The following is a 16,120-nucleotide window of genomic DNA, read 5'->3' on the forward strand; positions in this document are numbered from 1 at the left end:
AGCAGCTCACCTGGATGCAGGTGAGGCCCAAGGATGACCCCTGCCTCCCCACTGTGAGGGGATGGGGCCTTCCTAGTCCCAGGGTTGGTTAGTGGGGGGGCACAGTGGCCTCTTGGGGAGGGCTGTGCACACATAAGGACAGGGCATGTGGCCTCAGAGAGGCCACCATGACCACTGTCCACGTGTACAAACCTTCTCACAGGTCATCTGCTCACCTCGAGGTGTGGGGAGTCATTTCCAGGGAGGGAAGCCACACAGCTAAGTGAGGGGTCCCAGTCTGCGAGCAGCTCCTTCCAGACACCCCCCACCCCGAGCCTGGGGGAGGAGGACCGAGAGCCCCCGAGGTCTGTAAGGCCCGGGCGGGCGGGACCCAGGACCCGATGGGCCGCCCCCTGCAGGGCCTGCAGTCCTGGGACCCTAAAAGGTTGCGGCGGGACATAGCACCTGCGTTCCGACGCCATAGGAGCCGCGCTTGCAGTCTTCAGTGTCCCCTACATGGCTTTCCTTTTTCCTTTTCTTTTTTTTTTTCTCTTCTCCCTTCCCTTCCCTTCCCTTCCCTTCCCTTCTCCCTTCTCCCTTCTCCCTTCTCCCTTCTCCCTTCTCCCTTCTCCCTTCTCTCTTCTCTCTTCTTCTCTCTTCTCTATTTTCTTTTCTTACCGCTGGAATCTAAGAAGAACAAAGCTTCCCTTTCCCGCAGAAAGCCAGGACAGGGGCCCGGTGCCGTGGCTGGGTGAGGCTACTGTTGGGGGCGGCAAAGGGAACGCGGGACGGGGGCACTGCCCGCCCTGACTGCACCCGCCAGGCCTTTGACACTGCAGTCTGTGGGTGTCCTGCTGTCCCTTGCCCTCCGTTCCGCGGAGACACTTCGGATACTCGCGTGGATCAGCCGCCGCGGGCGGCGGGGCGGCCCCGAGGGCTCCCGCCCGGGTCCCGGCCTGGGCGCGCCCGCGCCGTCCCGCCGCGACCACCAGAGGGCGCTCGGACTCCACCCAGGCGCGCGCCTCCGCCGGCTCTGGGAGTCCGCACCGCGCTGGCGAGGGGGGCCGAGGACCAGGGGTGAACCGAGAGGGGCCCCCGCCCCGGCCCGAGACCTCGCATCTCTCCAGGCACGCCCCGCCACTCCCGGCCGCCTCTCATGCCTGGCGCTTACCCTGCCAGGGGCAGGGCTCGGGGACACAGACCGAACTTCAGGGTCCTTGGACCCGTGTGGGTGAGCAGGCCTGGGGCAGGGAGAGGACCCGTATCCCCTCCTGCCAGCTTTCCTCGAGGCCTGCCCGTGCGGCCTCCGCGGCCTGGCAGGCAGAGGAGGAGACTGCGTTCTCAGTGGACCCAGAGCTGAGCCAGGCGGGGAGGTGGGGGGGGCGGGAAGCATGCAGAATGGATGCTATGTGCGCACAGGCCCCTCCGCACTCAGCAGAGAAGGGGCTTCAGGTAAGGCCTTTGGGGTCACTGGACTTTGGGATCACAGGAGCGAGGTTCACTCAGCTCCACAGAGCCCCAGGCTCTGATACCACCCATATCACCCAGTCCTGGTAACAGTGCCACCCCAGCCCTGCCCCTGCGCTGATGCTGACCCATTGAGACTCTTTCTAAGGCAGCCAATGGGTCCCCCCACCCCCGGGGCTGGGCTCCTGCATCCTTGGGCCCAGCGCTGAGTGAGGGAGGCCGGCACCCGCCTGCTGAAAGGTTTCAGCTGGGACTTGGATGACATGGGCTTGCAGGGTGACAGACTATGGGGACCCTGGGTATGGGGCTCCCTCTCAAAGACATTGGGTGCTTTTGCTGCCTTCAAGCTGCAGGGCTTCTGGAAGAAATCCTGCATCTCTCTTGGGGCCCAGAGAATGGGAGTCCCCCCTCCTGGCCCCTCCCCCGGGGATGAAGGTCAGCGCCCAGGGCAAAGGGACCCGGGACCCCACTCCAGAACCAGGTTGGCGCGGGGTGGGGGTCTTCCTTGGGGTTTTGGCATCATAGTGTTTCTAATCGATCTTCGGTTTTCAGATTTCTGAACCTTGTTTAAACCAGTCTCCCCGATCTGGGAACAGAGCCGCCCTCACCCCGGAAACCAGAGACGCCCACCGAGAACCCAACGCCCCAGAGATGTTCAGGGTGTCCTAGTCAGAGGACCCAGAGCTCATTTCTATAGTGGAAATGTGGATTTTAAGATTTTCTTCTTAACTGAAGAATATCAAGCTCAGCTGGAAGAGAAAAGGAGGTTCTCGCCAAAGACAGATGATTTTCACGGGGTCGGGAGAATAAAGGCTGGGGGGCGACCTCTGACCATGTTTCGGGCCCCGGGGGGTCCCCTACTTTCTGGGTGCCTCTTTCCAGGTTAGCTCCAGCTTGTTCGGCATAAAGGCCAGTCCTGAGGGGCTGCCCCCGGGCCTTCCCCCGCCCCTCCGGCACAGCTTGGCATGCTATCCAGTGGTGATCCTCCTGATTCCAGTCAAACCCCATGCTTGTGACCCTGTCCGCTGCACACGCCCCGGCCCCGCCCGCACTCTACCCCAGAGCCCAGTGTGGTTTGGGTTCTCGAGATCTGCATGCAGGGGACAGACTTCCCTGTAAAGACCGGATTGCAAGTACTCCGGACTCTGTGGGCCGTGCTTTCGGGTCACAGCCTCTGGTGCACCTGCTGATCACCCCCCCCACCAACCTGTGGGAGCTCGGCGGTCCCCGAGGCTCCAACTCGGCTTTGCTGATGGACACTGGATCTACGATCTCACCCATGTCCCACCAGGCATGAGCTGCTGCTCTCCTATAGGCCTTCTCCCCAACCCCTCAAAAATGCAAAGCCAGTCTAAGCCGGGGGGGCTGTGTAAAGCCAGGCGGGGGGCTGGGTCTGGGCCAAGGCATCTCCACCCTGTCCCAGCACGCACCTCCTCCGTCAGAGGCTGGGAGACATCCAGGCTCCCGAAGTGTTTTGTGATTTGCTCGTAAGACGTCATTGGAAAGCCACCTCCCTGGGCCACTCACCCAGCCCCCTGGAGTGGGCTGTTCTTTCCTAAGGATGGACCCCTTTTCTGAGCCACCAGAAAACCCAGAACGCTGACTGAGAGCCAGGCCCGGCACCAGCCCCCACAGCGGGCTCCCAGCCCGGCCCGGCAGGCCCTTTGTTGTTTTCTTGCCAAATCTTGCGACCAACTGGGCTTCTTGGCAGGTCCGCTCGATATTTCCCATGAGACTGCGAACCGACAGCAAAGGGAGAGTGAGGTGCCTCCTGCCCTCCGCCCCCACCCCTGGCCTGACTGGGCCTCCCCTAAAGGACTTGCGGGGGGTGGAGGGTGCTCAGTGAGACCTTCCTCTTACAGTTCCCCTGCAGCCCCGTGGCAGGAAGTGAAAGCTCGCAGACGGCGGGGTGGGACGGGAATTCGGCCACAGAACGGACACACCGGAAGTCTCTAACTTCTTTAATGGTTCAAACAAGGGAGCACAAAGGTAACAGTTTTGAGTACATTCTGACACAGGTGTTTGACAGGAGGGACCGGCACGGGGCCTGGGGTACATGTGGTAGCCTCATGGCCACGTCAGCCCTGCGGACAGAGACGTGGGGGCCTCGTACGGCGGAGCGGGCCCCCTCTTCGTGTCCTGGGTGTGGCTCCTCTGTGAGGTGGCTCCCTTCTGTTGCCCATGAAAAAGAGAATTCTTCATGTAAAGCTGAAAGTGGGACAGGGCGGTGGGAGGGGGTGCTGGGTAAGTAACCAGTGGGACATGACCGCTGTGCCTGGCCTGGAGGGGGCGCCGCGCAGGGCCCGCTGCCCAGAACTGGTGGCCAGGACTCTGCCGCTGACACAGGCACTTCAGGGCCTTGCCAGCTCCCGACCCAGTGGGCCGCACTGCTAATTCCTCAGGTTGGTCACTGCAGCCAGAGACGCTGCTGTGCCCGGGGCTTCTGGTTTACCTTCGACCAGCTTACATGCACACTGGAACAGGCAACAGACGGGAACCACCGAACACCACCAGGGCTTGCTAACATTGAGCCTGCTGACCACCTCCAGGACCAGAAAAAAATCTCCTTCAGGGAAACCGAGGACCACTGCTGCCCAGAGGGCCCTGCCCTGGGTGTACTCGGGTCCCAGCCCCCTGGAAAAGCCAAGCCACGCCAGACCCTCGGCATAGATGCCCCCGAGGACGCAGGCCCAGCCTCCGGAACAGCTTCCCCAGACACGCCGGCAGGCCCCATTCTGCTTCCGTCTCCGGAGCTGCCCCTGCAAAGCCTGGTCGGCTGTGCAGACACCAGGGCTGGAAGCACAAAGCGCGGGTGGCGGCAGCCTCCCAAATGCCGAGGCTGCCCAGAGCAGAGCCTTCTGGGTGGAGCAGCGAGCGTGGAGGATCCCCTCCCCCATACCCAGGGACGCAGGCACCCACTGACACAGAGCTGGGCCCTAGGGACAAAAGTCCATGCTGAACAACCGCTCCAGACAAACGAGACTTGAGGCCACCAGCGTGGCCTGGAGACCCTAGCAGCCGTGCCGGAAGAGGACAGCTGGATGCGCACTCTGCCGTGGGCCTGCCCTGGGTCCTGCCAGGAGCCTTGAGGAAAGGCGTGGCAGGCCCAGACAGATCAACATACTGCCTTCTCCTGGGGGACCCCCCTTAGAGGCCCCCAAGACTTGACAAAGCAGCGAAGGACCCTCGGACAAGGCCAGGGAACTCACCTCTCCAACCTGGGCAGCCAGGCCCCTGGAGCAAGGTCTGCCAACCGTAACTGGGAGCCTGAGAGGAAGCTCCGGGTGACAGCCCCTGGCCACCTCCTCCTCTGGGCCTACCAGTCAGGCTGTGCTAGTTAGAGGGGGCAAGCAGTGCCCAGCACAGCGCCCCCAAACTGTGGAGCGTAGGAAGGCGGTCACGGAATAAACACAAACAGAGCTGAGGCTTCTCCAGGGATGGAAGTCGGCAGTGCGTGGACCTGAATTCCCAGCGTAAGCAAGCGGATCTAAACGGGGGGGGGGGGGGGGGGGGGGGGGGGGGGGCTGGCGTGGGGCCGGAACGAAAAGAAAGGGTTTCAACAGGAGTTCTCAGTTCTTACTTACTGACCAGGCTGTGCGTGGCACGTTTTATTTCTATAAAACTATTACAAAATATTCAAAAATACAGTTTAGTAAATTTACAGCAGTTATTCTGAATTTATTAATGCAAAACGTCCTTGTTTATCTCTGTACACACGACAGGTTCCATCCGCGTGGGCTCATCGCTATGTGCGCTTTTAAAAAATATCATTTTCTAATAAATTCTTTGAAGTTAAAAATAACAGAGATCTTCCAGTTTGTCCAGAGAGAAGAACAAGAAGAGGAAGGAGGAGGAGGAGGAGGAAGAAGAAGAAGAAGGGAAAGTGTGTGTGTGAGTGTGTAACAGTCTTGACTTCCAAGAATGTGGCCCAAACGGTGACGACAAAGCAAAGTTCACACCAGGAAGACACCAGAGGAGACGGCGGTGATGTTGGAAATTAGTTAAATTAAAAATAATATATTTTCATATTTTACACTATTTCAAAAATGAAATGTAATTCAGTTAAGTATTGATCTCTCAAAAAAATCTAATTTACAATTCTGTGTATAAAAATAGACTTTGTGGGCCCCCACGAAGCGTGTACACTGGCTGAGAAGCAGGAGCAGCGCAGGAGGGCGGGGAGCGCGGCGCGCGCGTTCCGAGCGGCGGGACCAGGGACGTGTACAAAAATAGATTCTGAGCAGGTCGCTTGGCCTCACAAAATAATCTTTCCCCCTGTGAGTACAGTTCACACGACAATAATAAATTATCCGAGACACAAACTAGTTAAGGCTCTTGAAGGTCCGGTTCATATTATTTAAAACATCTATTCATACCAAACAAATAAATAGCCAGGAGAGGTGAAAAAAAAAATCATCAAAACAATAACAAAAAAATTAAAAAAAAAAAAACCGAACTAAACACGATGCCAGAACTTCCCCCGGGGCCTTGGTTTCCTTAAAGTCTACTTTGGGCTGTCCTACTTTATTATTATTATTAATTATTATTATAATTAACGTCTCATTCCGTGCGTTTTTTCCGTGTGTCTTTTGCTGTATCTTGCTGTTGCCCCCGCCCCCCACCCCGCGCTCCCCGCCCGCCCGCCCACCCCGGTCCCAGCCTTCAGCTGGACTTGACCGCCATGCCCAGCGGGTGCAGCGTCTCGCTGTCCAACAGCCAGGTGCCTATTTGGTAGAGCAGCTGCGAGTACCAGTGGACGCCCGCCGCCCCCGACGCGTCCGCTGGCCCCGGCGCGCCCGGCGCCGGCTGGGGGGCGCGGCCGCCGCCCCCGCCGTCCCCGTCCCCGCCGCGGTCCGTGCGCCCCGGCGCCAGCGCGGCCAGCAGCGCGTGCGCCAGGCGGAAGGGCGCGAAGGCCCGGTGCGCCCAGCTGTGCTCCTCGATGACCGCGTAGCACGACGCCAGCACCCGGTTGATGAGGATGGTGCCCTGCGCCGTGAGCGGCGCGTACGCGCCCGCGGCCTCCTCGTGCAGCGTCACGCTGTGCACCGCGGCGGGCAGGAGCCGGCGGTCCCCGCCGCGCTCGGCCACCACGTACACCCGCTGGCCCGGCCGCACGCGGCTGGCGAAGAGCGCCCGGCGCCCGGGCGCGCCCCCCGGCGGCCGCCCCAGGCCCGAGTCGTTGTGCGGCGCCACGAAGAGCAGGTGCGCGGCGGTGAGCAGCAGGCGCTCGCGGGGCTCGCGCGTCTCGATCACGTAGAAAACCTTCTTGGCGCCGTCGTCGCGGTCCAGGAAAGTGAGGAAATCGCTGTAGAGCAGCCGGCCCTGGTCGTCGGCCGCCAGCACGCGGTCCCCGGGGCGCAGGTCCTTCACCAGCTTGGTGCCGCCCTGCTCCAGGTGCACCGTGGCCGAGCCCGGGAAGCAGCCGCCCGACTTGGCCGCCACTGAGTTCTCTGCGGGGAGGAGGAAAGAAGAGCGGACAGGACGGTGAGTCCTCAGACAGAGCCGTGTGCGGGGAGCGGCGCGCGCTCGGTGTCCCGCGAGCCCAGACGGGGATGCGCGCAGCTCCGGGGAGAGGTTAGGGGATGGTCGGACGAAGAAGACCTCCCTCCGGGAGCCCCACCGCCCGGGCGACAAACTTCACACGCAGCCACATTCCTTCACGACTCTTTCAGGATTGGGCTGGCGGTGATAAAGGCAGGCCGGCCCCACTCCTTCCCTTCCTCCTTCCTCCCGCCCCACCCCCCGCTCAGTACACACCCAACTTCGCCACGAATTCAGGAGGTATTTGCTCTCCACTTGGATTCCTCGGGAAGCCTCCTTGAGCTCACCCGGGCGCCTTCCCGCCCGCTCCCCACCCCCCACTCCCCCACCCCCACCGCGCTCCAGCGCCCGGCTGCGCGCGGGGACCCCTCGCCCTCCTGCCCCCAGCGCCCAGCCAGGGGCCTCGGTGTCCGTGTTTTGGGGGACGGGGGCGGGGGTGAAAATAGCTTCAGTAGTTGTAGCAACTGGACAAACATTCCAGAGAACCGGCCGAGGTGTGAAAACCCGGGGCTTGTGTGGATTTTCCCATTAAAATCCAATAAAGGGCCCCGCATTGCGGTTGCGATGGCTGCGCTGGAAGGGAGCCGCTCTCGGAAGAGAGGACACTTCCATGTCTCCTCTCGCCGTTGGGGCTCCCGGCCGCCCCCTCCCTATTTGCTCAGGTGCACCGCCTCCCCCCGCCCCGCGGTTCACACGCGGGCTCTCCAGAAGCCCGGGCCTCACAGGCGCTATTTGCACAACCAGGCCACTCTTCCAAGCTCTCAAGATGTGTATTTGAATTTTAAATGGCGGGACCTGCTAGAGCGCTGGAAGCCGCCGGGTTCTCAAGGCCCCTTGACGACGCGCTTTCTCGAGCCCTCGGTGGCTCTCTGTCCCGAGGACAATGATCGGAGCGGGCGGCGCGCGGGGGGCCGGGAGGAGGGGCGCGGAGGCCCCAGTCTTCTTTGCATTCCAATCTCTGGGATCAGGCTTTTTGCAAATAGAGATCGCGAGAAAGAATCTTCCTGCTGGAATTACAGAGGGTTTTTAATCTTCTCATCGGTTTCTCCGGCATGAAGTGCGGGCCTGGCCACGGGAGGGCCGCCGGAGCCCCCCGGAATGCGGCCCTGGACGCAGACTAGCCGGAGTCGTCGAGTCGCACGACCCTGCCTGACACGCAGCGCGTTGCGCCGCGGACCGTGTGCGCGGAATGCCAATGAGCGGCTCTGCGCGGCCGGGCTCTGCTCCCCGGCAGGGTCCTGGGGCCGGATTACCGCTGCTCATTTGCGAAGAGACCTCTAGGGACCCCACCCCGCCAGGGGCACCCCCTCCAGGGGGACCCCGCGAACAGGGGTGGCCCCAGGGGGACCGTGCGCGCGCGCGCGCGCGCTCTTGAGCACAATCGCGAGGTGCGGGGAAGGGCGCGCCCAGTTATGGGGCAGGGGCGCGGCGGGAAGCGAGAAGCCTGCGGAAGGTTCCCTGGCGGAGACGCGCGAAGCGGGGGTGCCGCCTTCCCTTCCTCCAAGACTGAGACCCCTTCCCCACCGTCCCCCGACACTCCTTTTCTTTCTGTGGTGTAAGGAAGCCACTATTTTCTTTACGAAGTGTGTCTCGACACTTCAAAAGTGTTTTTCTACTCACATCTGCTATTAAAATACAGTTTAGAAGACAAACAGGCAAAACTGGGGAGGGGGGTAGGGAAGACACAGTTCCTCCGGAATTCAGTGTGAACTGTTTTGCTAAGTGCGCCAACTTATTCTGAGACCGAGACGTGGCACAAACAGTCGCCAAGTTGGGATATTCGTGCGCGTTGGCGTAAAGCCTTCCTTTCAGAGCGATTCCTCGCCAGCGACCGCGTGTGGCGTTGCAGGCCCAGGGATCGACGCACCGCGCGCGCGCGCGCGGTGGGACGGCCGGGCCTCAGCTGCAGCCTCCGCTTTCCTGGCCCTGCCTGCGGCAGCAGGCCAGCCCAGCTGGCTTCTAACGAGCTGGGCCGGGACTTCTGGGCTTGCGGCGTCCAGATGTTGGAAGTGGCGACTGCTGGGTTTATTGCCTCCCACCAGGCTTCTCCCCAAAGGCTTAGCCAGTGAGTTAAGTGAGTTTAGAATCCACAGGCGCGCATGGGGAGGGGCAAGCTGGAGGGGCTTAGGCCCTAGACAGAACCTCCTGTTCTGGGGCAGGCAGGGGGCCTGGTGGGGCGGTTGATCCTTAAGCCCTGGGTGAGAGGGAGGCTCAGGCCAGACCTGGCTGACCCTGCGGGGCTGCAGTCTTGCGCCAGGAAAGTGCCCCCATCTTTCTTCCCTGTCTCCCCCACCTGCAGTGGGGCTCTGGAAACAGGGGTGGGGACAGCCCACGAGGCCATACGCCCTGGGCATCAGGGCTCAGAGGGCCTCAGACCTTTTCGGTCTTGAGGGGTGGGTGCAACTCATGGCCAGGGCGAGCCTGACAGGGTGCGTGCCCACCAGAAACGCCATCCGTCCCCATCCACCTCCCTCCCTTCCCTGGCCCTCAGTCGTCCTCCCCGCTTCTTGGCTTTGCCTTCAATCAGGCCAAGGGGCACACAGGTGCCATCTCGTGGGCATGTCTCAGGCATGAGCTGGGGGCCGTGGGAAGCCTCCGGCACTCACCTGCTTTCACGGAGCAGTGGATGTGTGCTTTGGACTCGTAGTACACCCAGTCGAAGCCGGCCTCCACCGCCAGGCGCGCCAGCATGCCATACTTGCTGCGGTCGCGGTCCGACGTGGTGATGTCCACGGCGCGGCCCTCATAGTGCAGCGACTCCTCCGAGTGGTGGCCGTCCTCGTCCCAGCCCTCGGTCACCCGCAGCTTCACGCCGGGCCACTGGTTCATCACAGAGATGGCCAGGGCATTTAACTTGTCTTTGCATCTCTGTGGGGAGAGGAGGGGTGGACACATCAGCATCTGCCAACACCGTTGCCCCAAGGACAAGGGCCGAGCGGAGGAGTGGGAGGACAAGGCCTGGAATGAGCCCAGTCGGCTCAGAGGAGGTGGCCCTGGGCTGGGGCGGGGGGTGGGGGTGGCGCTGCAGGAGGAGCAGCTCCTCACAGGCCTGAGCTGAGGGCCTGTCTCCAAGCCCTGGCCCAGCGGAGCTCCGACCCGGCCCGCGTGTGGCGTGGATCAGATTTTTTTTGGAAACAAGCAAACTGCATGTGTTTTTAAGCACAGGCTGGAGAACCCACCTGGGGTACCTTTGGCCATGCCTCCCTCCTTCTGCAAGGGCCCCCCCCTTTGCTGCGGGCCCCCTTGCCCTGCACCTGTACGGGACTCCGCCCTTCTCCCTGGGCGCGCTCCCTCACCTGGAGGCCAGAGAGGGGCCCAGGGTGCGACTCTGCAGGAATCAAACAAAACACACGGTGGTTCTTAAAGAGCTAAAAGCCTTGTCTTATCTGCGGACCCTCCCTCCTGCCCTGTGCCTATCTGAGGTGAGAAGGAAGCCAAAGGTAGAGAAGGAGGTGGGAAGCTGATAGCCAGGCTGCAGGGAGAGACGGCAGTGAAAGGCAGCCGGGCGAGTTCCGATTTTCGGTGCGGGCCGGGCTGGACGACAAACAGCCTTTATCTGGGCGGCCGCATTCCTCTGCCCCGCAGAACTCTCTCTGCCGGCGTTTCTGTGGTCTGATTGTGTCTCTTGTTTTCCTTAACCTGTTCCCTTCCCCCCTTGTTTTCTTGGCCCCGGCGCAGAGGCGCAGAATGGTGTCCGGCCAGTTTGAAGAGCGAACTTCAGAGGTGGAGGGAGGGAGGAAGGGGGTGGGGCGGGAGGGTGGGGGATGGGGAGCCAGCAAAAAAGCCTGAGGCCTAGGAGCCCTTCGCCTGGGGGAGTCTCCCTCTGGACACCACCCTTCACCCCTCCTCCCCCCACACACACTCAGGGAAGCTGCTTGTGGGAGTCAGGGAACGAGCAGGCGGGGCGCCCACCGGGGTGCGCCCAGCTGGGGTCTCCGGACAAACGCGCGTCCCAGGGAGGGGAGCATTGAAAACAGCTGAATCAAGTGTGTGCGTTGTGCGCCCCCCCCGCCCCCGCCCCCCGCCCCCCGCCATAACTCTGTGGACGCGTATCCTGCTTAGGGGTGCGGGATTTCACAGAGTGGGCATCCCCTGGAGAGGCCGGCTCAAGGAGAAGGGGGGGCGACAATTTCAAGGCGACGTCTGCAGAGGGCAGGGCTGGCCTCCTGCAAGCGGCGGGCGCTGGGCTGGAAAGGCGGCCCCATCCAGGACCCTGATAACCGCGTGGGGGGCGGTGCTCATTTCCTAAAGAGTGGAGGGGGCGCCCTTGCAGGAGGGGGTGGGATGGATTGTGCCACAGGAAAAGCCCTGTGTATTGGGCAGCAATAAAACCCAGCGATACGGTTGTAGAGTTAAACATCCAACAAATGGGGGAGGGGCGGCCGGGGTAACAGGTCAGCGCTCGCAGGTTTCTGGGCCTGACAGCCCTTTTCTTAAAAAAAAAAAAAAAAAAAAAAAAAAAAAAAAAAAAAGTCGGAAGGGCAGAGTTTGAGTGAGGTCATCTTGAAGACTGAACGCGTTTTACATGAAAATCAATCAGTAAACCAGGGTCAGTGAAGAGCCGGGATGTGGAGCCGGCGGCGCAGGCGCACAGCGCCGACACGCACACTCGCGGAGTCCCGAGCCCCCATCCCACCGCAGCGCGGGTCTCCTGGGGGCACTTGGAGCTCTCCACGGCGACCCCCGGGGCAGCGGTCGCGGGGGGGGCAGGGTGGGGAGGACACAGGACCACCCCTACGCCCTGAGCTGCGCCAATTGGGCCAGAGGTGGACGACCCAGGCCAGGACGCAGGCCGAGGCAGGCACGAGTCCGCGCCCCGCGCCTCTGCGCCCTCCCCGGCGCCCCCCGGCGCGGCCTGGGCAGGCGGCGGCGAGGACGCGCTGAGACCCGGTCGGCCATCAGTTCACTGGGTCGTGTGCCGTGAATCAAGCCCGACTCTGTGCAGCCACCGTGAAGCCCAGCGGGGCCGCTCGGCCGCTTTGTGTCGCGGAAGCGGAGCGGTTCCCCACGCCTGAGCTCCCGCCACCTCCCCCGTCTGCGCAGACGCTGGGCGCCTAGCGCCCGAGAGGGACCGTCACTGCCTGCGGCCCAAGGGCTTCCCCAGCGCGGGGGAGGGGTCCTTCAACTTCAAAAGAGGCCCCCCGCCCCAGTCCCGACGTACACTCCCCCCCAGCTCCTTCCCCACTCCGGAAAGCCAGACCCCACCCATCAAAACAGGAAAACACTCCTTAAACCCACACCTGAGCGCGGTGCCCCGGGGCCGCCACGCACCCAGAAATCTACTCATCGTGGCGTCTCAGGCCGATGCCCTCGCGGCCCCCCGGCCCCTGCGAGTCCCCGGCCTCCGCACCCCGCCGGGCACCCGCGGCCTGCGGGGACAGGGCGTCTGTCTGCGCTCCCCCCTCGCGGAGTTAATATTAACCAGGAGCTCATGCGTTCCAGAGCTGGTCTCAAAGTTCCACTGGGGACGATCTTGCCATGGTTGAGGAACTCGGGCCGCAGTCACGTTGGGGAGACAGAGACGCACGGAGCCGCGGAGGGGCGGCGAGACAGGGGAGGAGGGACACGCACTGAGCCTGGACTCCAGGTGTCCTAACTGAGGGGCCAGCGGCGCGCGGGTTCCCGGAGGAGCCCTAAACTCCTCTGGCCTGGGAGGCGGTCCCTGCTTCACCCCTTCACCCCGGCCCTGCCCCTCACCACCCACGGCCTCCGTCTGCTCCCCCATCACTGCCCCGCCCCCCCCCCAACTCGTGGAATCAGAGCAAAAGGAAGCACAGAAAGGGATAAACCAAGGGCACCTTCCAGGCCGCCCCCTCGCCACCTACGATTTGGGGGGACATTTTGGGCGGTCTGTGATCCCATCAGGGCCTGGCTCTCCCCACCCACCCCTACGGTGGCCGCCCCTCCCCCGTCCTTTTGTCCTGGGAACGGGAAGAGCCACTGCCCAAGGAAAAAAAGTATTTGTTTTCGTTTCTTCGTCTGAGGGAAGTTGACAGAAGGTCAGAAGTTCAAATGCTGCCAGCGCACGCGGCGGCGAGAGTGGCAGTGCGCGGGGCCGCTGGGCCGCGGGTCCCCGGCGAGGCGCCCAGGCCCTGCAGGCCCGGAGACCGCGAAGCCTGCGCTGCGCCCCGGCCCTGGCACCCGCCTCCGCGCCCGCGCGCAGCGACCCGGGCCGTCGGGGCCCTGTTCGGAGCTGGGGCCGAGCGGCGCAGGGCGCGTGGAGGGGCGGCCGCAGCCCGCCCCGTGCGCTGAAACCCGAGCCGCGGGATCGATCGGCCCGCAGTAAGTGGAGCCGAATGCGTCTGCCTGGGCGCGCGGCTCCGCGCTCGCAGCTCGGCGGCCAGGCCGGGGCCCCCTCTCCGGCGTCTGCACCGCGCACTCTCGGGTGGATGCTGACCCCTCCCGTTCAGGGACCTCTGGTGTCCCCGCCTCCCGCCTGCCCCAGCCTCGCCTTCCTCCTCCCGGGCTCCGAGGGACGCCGAGAAGGCCCCCTCCCTCCCGCAGGAGCAGGGTGAGCCGGGGTCGGGGCCCCGGACGGCTGGAGGACTGCCCGCCGCCGGCGGCGCGCTGAGCGCCCCGAGGCCTGCGCAAAGTTAACCGCGGCTCGCGCCGCTCTGGGCATCCTCGCGCGCGGCCACACTCGCGGTCCAGATTTAAGGTGGTTGGGCCAGATGAGAGAGAGAGCGAGGATGAAGGGCCCTCTTCTCCGCTTCCTTCCTCCCCCGGCTCCCCGGCTGCCCGCGCTTGTCCTGGCTCCGCTCCACAGCCAGGCCGGGCTCCGGCTGGGGGCAGAGGGCCCGGTGGTGGCGTCTCGGTCCCGCCACCCCCACCCTCCCGGCCTTCGCGCCCCTTCAGCGCCGCTCCATCAGCTGCGCTGCCGCGGTGCGCTCCTAGCCCTAAAGGTAGGACTTGAATATTTTAATAGGGCAATAAAAAGGATGTTGACCTATATTCGCCAGGAAATCCATTTCTAGCTTCAGTCCTACGTGCGCGGAGCTTCAGACAGCCCACCCTGGGCGGGGAGACTGGCAGCCCGCGGTCTCCAGCGGCGGCGGGGAGGGAGAGCGGGCGCGCGTTCGCTTCGGTTCCTCTCTCCAGCCCCCTCCCTAGTCCCCAGGCGAGCAGGTTGAAAGCTGGACCGATGCGACGCCAGTAAGTTCCAAGTCCCTCCCCTCAGGTACCAGGCAGGGAGCAGGGAAGCGCATCCTTAAAGAAATATCGATACATTCGCCCTGACGGGCACAACTGCCGCCTGGGAGTCGCAGCAGAGCTGTGTGACACCACCAGGGACCAGCCCCCAGGCTCTGGAGCCTTGTGGTCCGAACCACCACCAGGCTCTTCCCAGGGAGGGCCTTCGGTGGGGTGCAGCGGCAGGTGCGGGGGGAGGGAAAGAAAAGCACAGAGAAGGGAGCCCAGGAGCTCAGGAGTCTGATGCCAGAGGCTACATCTGTCCAGGGACCTAGAAGCCAGTCCATGTTTGTGGGGGGATTTCTTCCCCCTCCCTCCACGTCCACCGCAAACTTGGAAAGGACAGACGCCCCCCCCCCCCCACCCCAGTGAAGGTCTCCCCCAGTGACCAGCTAGTGCTGAGGCAGGGTGCGAAGGCCATCCCAGCCGGAGCGACCAAATCAGGGCCATTCTTGGACCACGTCTCCTGTGGGCCTCCCCACCCCCACCCTGAACTTGTGCCACTGGACCCTTCACCTGCATTCCCTCCAGGAAGAGGGAGGGATGGCCGGCAGGCAGGTGGGTGGGGAAGGCCAGGGTGAAGTCGCCGAGCCATCTGCCCGCAGAGCAAACACGCTGGGTCTGGAGCTGCCCGGTCCCCCAGAGCCCCCCTGCGCGCAACACCTTCCACGCCCAGCGCTGGGTTTCTACCTGAGTCATCAGCCGGTCCGCTCCCGTGTTCTCCTCATCCTTAAATATTATGTCGGGGTTGTAATTGGGGGTGAGTTCCTTAAACCGCTCCGAGTTCCGTGAGATCTTCCCTTCGTATCTTCCACTGGCCCCCAGGGTCTTCTCGGCCACGTTGGGGATGAACTGCTTGTAGGCTAAAGGGGTCAGCTTTTTGGGGTGCCGCCTCTTCCCAAACCCCCGGCCGGGTCCGCACGCCAGCCCCGAGCACATCAGCAGCGAGGAGACCAGCGCAACCAGCAGACATCTCGCCACCAGCAGCATCTCGTCCATGGAAACCGGCGACTCCCGAGCCGTCCCCGCGCGGGTCCGTGTGCGCGAATGCGCGGGTGGCTGGCTCCGTGTGCGCTCCCCTGGCCTGGCTCGCTTGCTGGCTCGCTGGCTGGGCGGCTGGCTGGCTGCTGGCTCCCTTGCTCCCTCGCTCGCTCCCTCACTCGCTCGCTGGCTGGCTCTTTCTCTTTCTATAGAACCCTGCCTGCCGCCGCCGGCGCGGGGGACTCGCAGCCGATCCCCACCCAGACGGGGGCTGGAGCGGCAGGCTGCTGCTGGTCGCTGATAACGGAGCACATCGGAGTTGGGGCGGGAGGCAGCAATCAAAGACAAAAAGAGTCTGATTTTCAATGGTAGCAAGCCTGGGGAGCTTGTGCGGGAGCCTGTCTCCAGTGCTACATTATAGCTGGCAGGGGCGCATCTGATTGGCCACAGCAGCGCAAGCTTCTTTCTCTTCTGATGTTAACCCTAAAAAAGACTAGAATTTTTTTTCTGTGGCTGCTGCTGCTTTATTTTCACCTGAAGGCTTCAAGTTAAAAGGAAAAAAAAAATCTCTGCTAAAGACCAGGGTGGGCGTGAGGGAGGCGGCTGCTGCGTGGACGGCCACCCAGCACCCCGCTTTCTGCAGGGCTCCCCATTCTCCCTTCAGGGTCTCCAGCATGGTAGGTGCTTCAGTTAAAACAAACTTAAGTTTTTAAAGGACAGTCTAGACGCCCTCCCGCCCCCCGCCCCCTGCCCCAGCTTCCACCATCAAACAAGACTTCTCTCCCGAGTTGGAGAGGCAGGGCTGCTCAGGTCTTACGTAAATGTTTTTATTTTTCCAAAGACTCAAGCGTGCAGCCCGGGTCTGCCTGCCTGTTCCACACAGAGGGTCAGTGCGTTTTTCGGAGTATTCTGCATCCTTAGATGGATGGAGGGGTGTTCTCACCGACCACCACAGAGGGCGTTG

General features: G+C 62.9%; 1 protein-coding gene across 2 annotated transcripts; it reads right to left on the minus strand.

Moving 5' to 3' along the window:
* Positions 1–6,100: 6,100 nt before the first annotated feature.
* On the minus strand, positions 6,101–15,810 carry SHH (sonic hedgehog signaling molecule). 2 transcript variants are annotated; one of them, XM_053927438.2, is made up of 3 exons: positions 14,866–15,810; positions 9,594–9,855; positions 6,101–6,896 (listed from the first exon to the last, which is right to left on the minus strand). In XM_053927438.2, exons 1-3 carry the CDS (start codon positions 15,172–15,174, stop codon positions 6,109–6,111), a joined length of 1,359 nt encoding a protein of 452 aa, XP_053783413.1. In that variant the 5' UTR covers positions 15,175–15,810; the 3' UTR covers positions 6,101–6,108. The 2 variants fall into 2 exon arrangements, with proteins under 2 accessions (XP_053783413.1, XP_053783414.1); XM_053927439.1 differs by lacking the exon at positions 14,866–15,810 and adding an exon at positions 14,692–14,815.
* Positions 15,811–16,120: the final 310 nt, after the last annotated feature.

This window comes from Desmodus rotundus, chromosome 6, assembly GCF_022682495.2.
Source record: "Desmodus rotundus isolate HL8 chromosome 6, HLdesRot8A.1, whole genome shotgun sequence".
NCBI classification, from domain to species: domain Eukaryota; kingdom Metazoa; phylum Chordata; class Mammalia; order Chiroptera; family Phyllostomidae; genus Desmodus; species Desmodus rotundus.

Bases quoted from the DNA above. Each gene is read 5' to 3' on its own strand.
- SHH (XM_053927438.2), bottom strand. From the start codon at position 15,174: ATGGACGAGATGCTGCTGGTGGCGAGATGTCTGCTGGTTGCGCTGGTC. The intron at 9,856-14,865 runs GTAGAAACCCAG...CTCTCCCCACAG, and splicing joins CGGACCGGCTGATGACTCAG to AGATGCAAAGACAAGTTAAA. The intron at 6,897-9,593 runs GTGAGTGCCGGA...TCCTCCCCGCAG, and splicing joins CCACTGCTCCGTGAAAGCAG to AGAACTCAGTGGCGGCCAAG.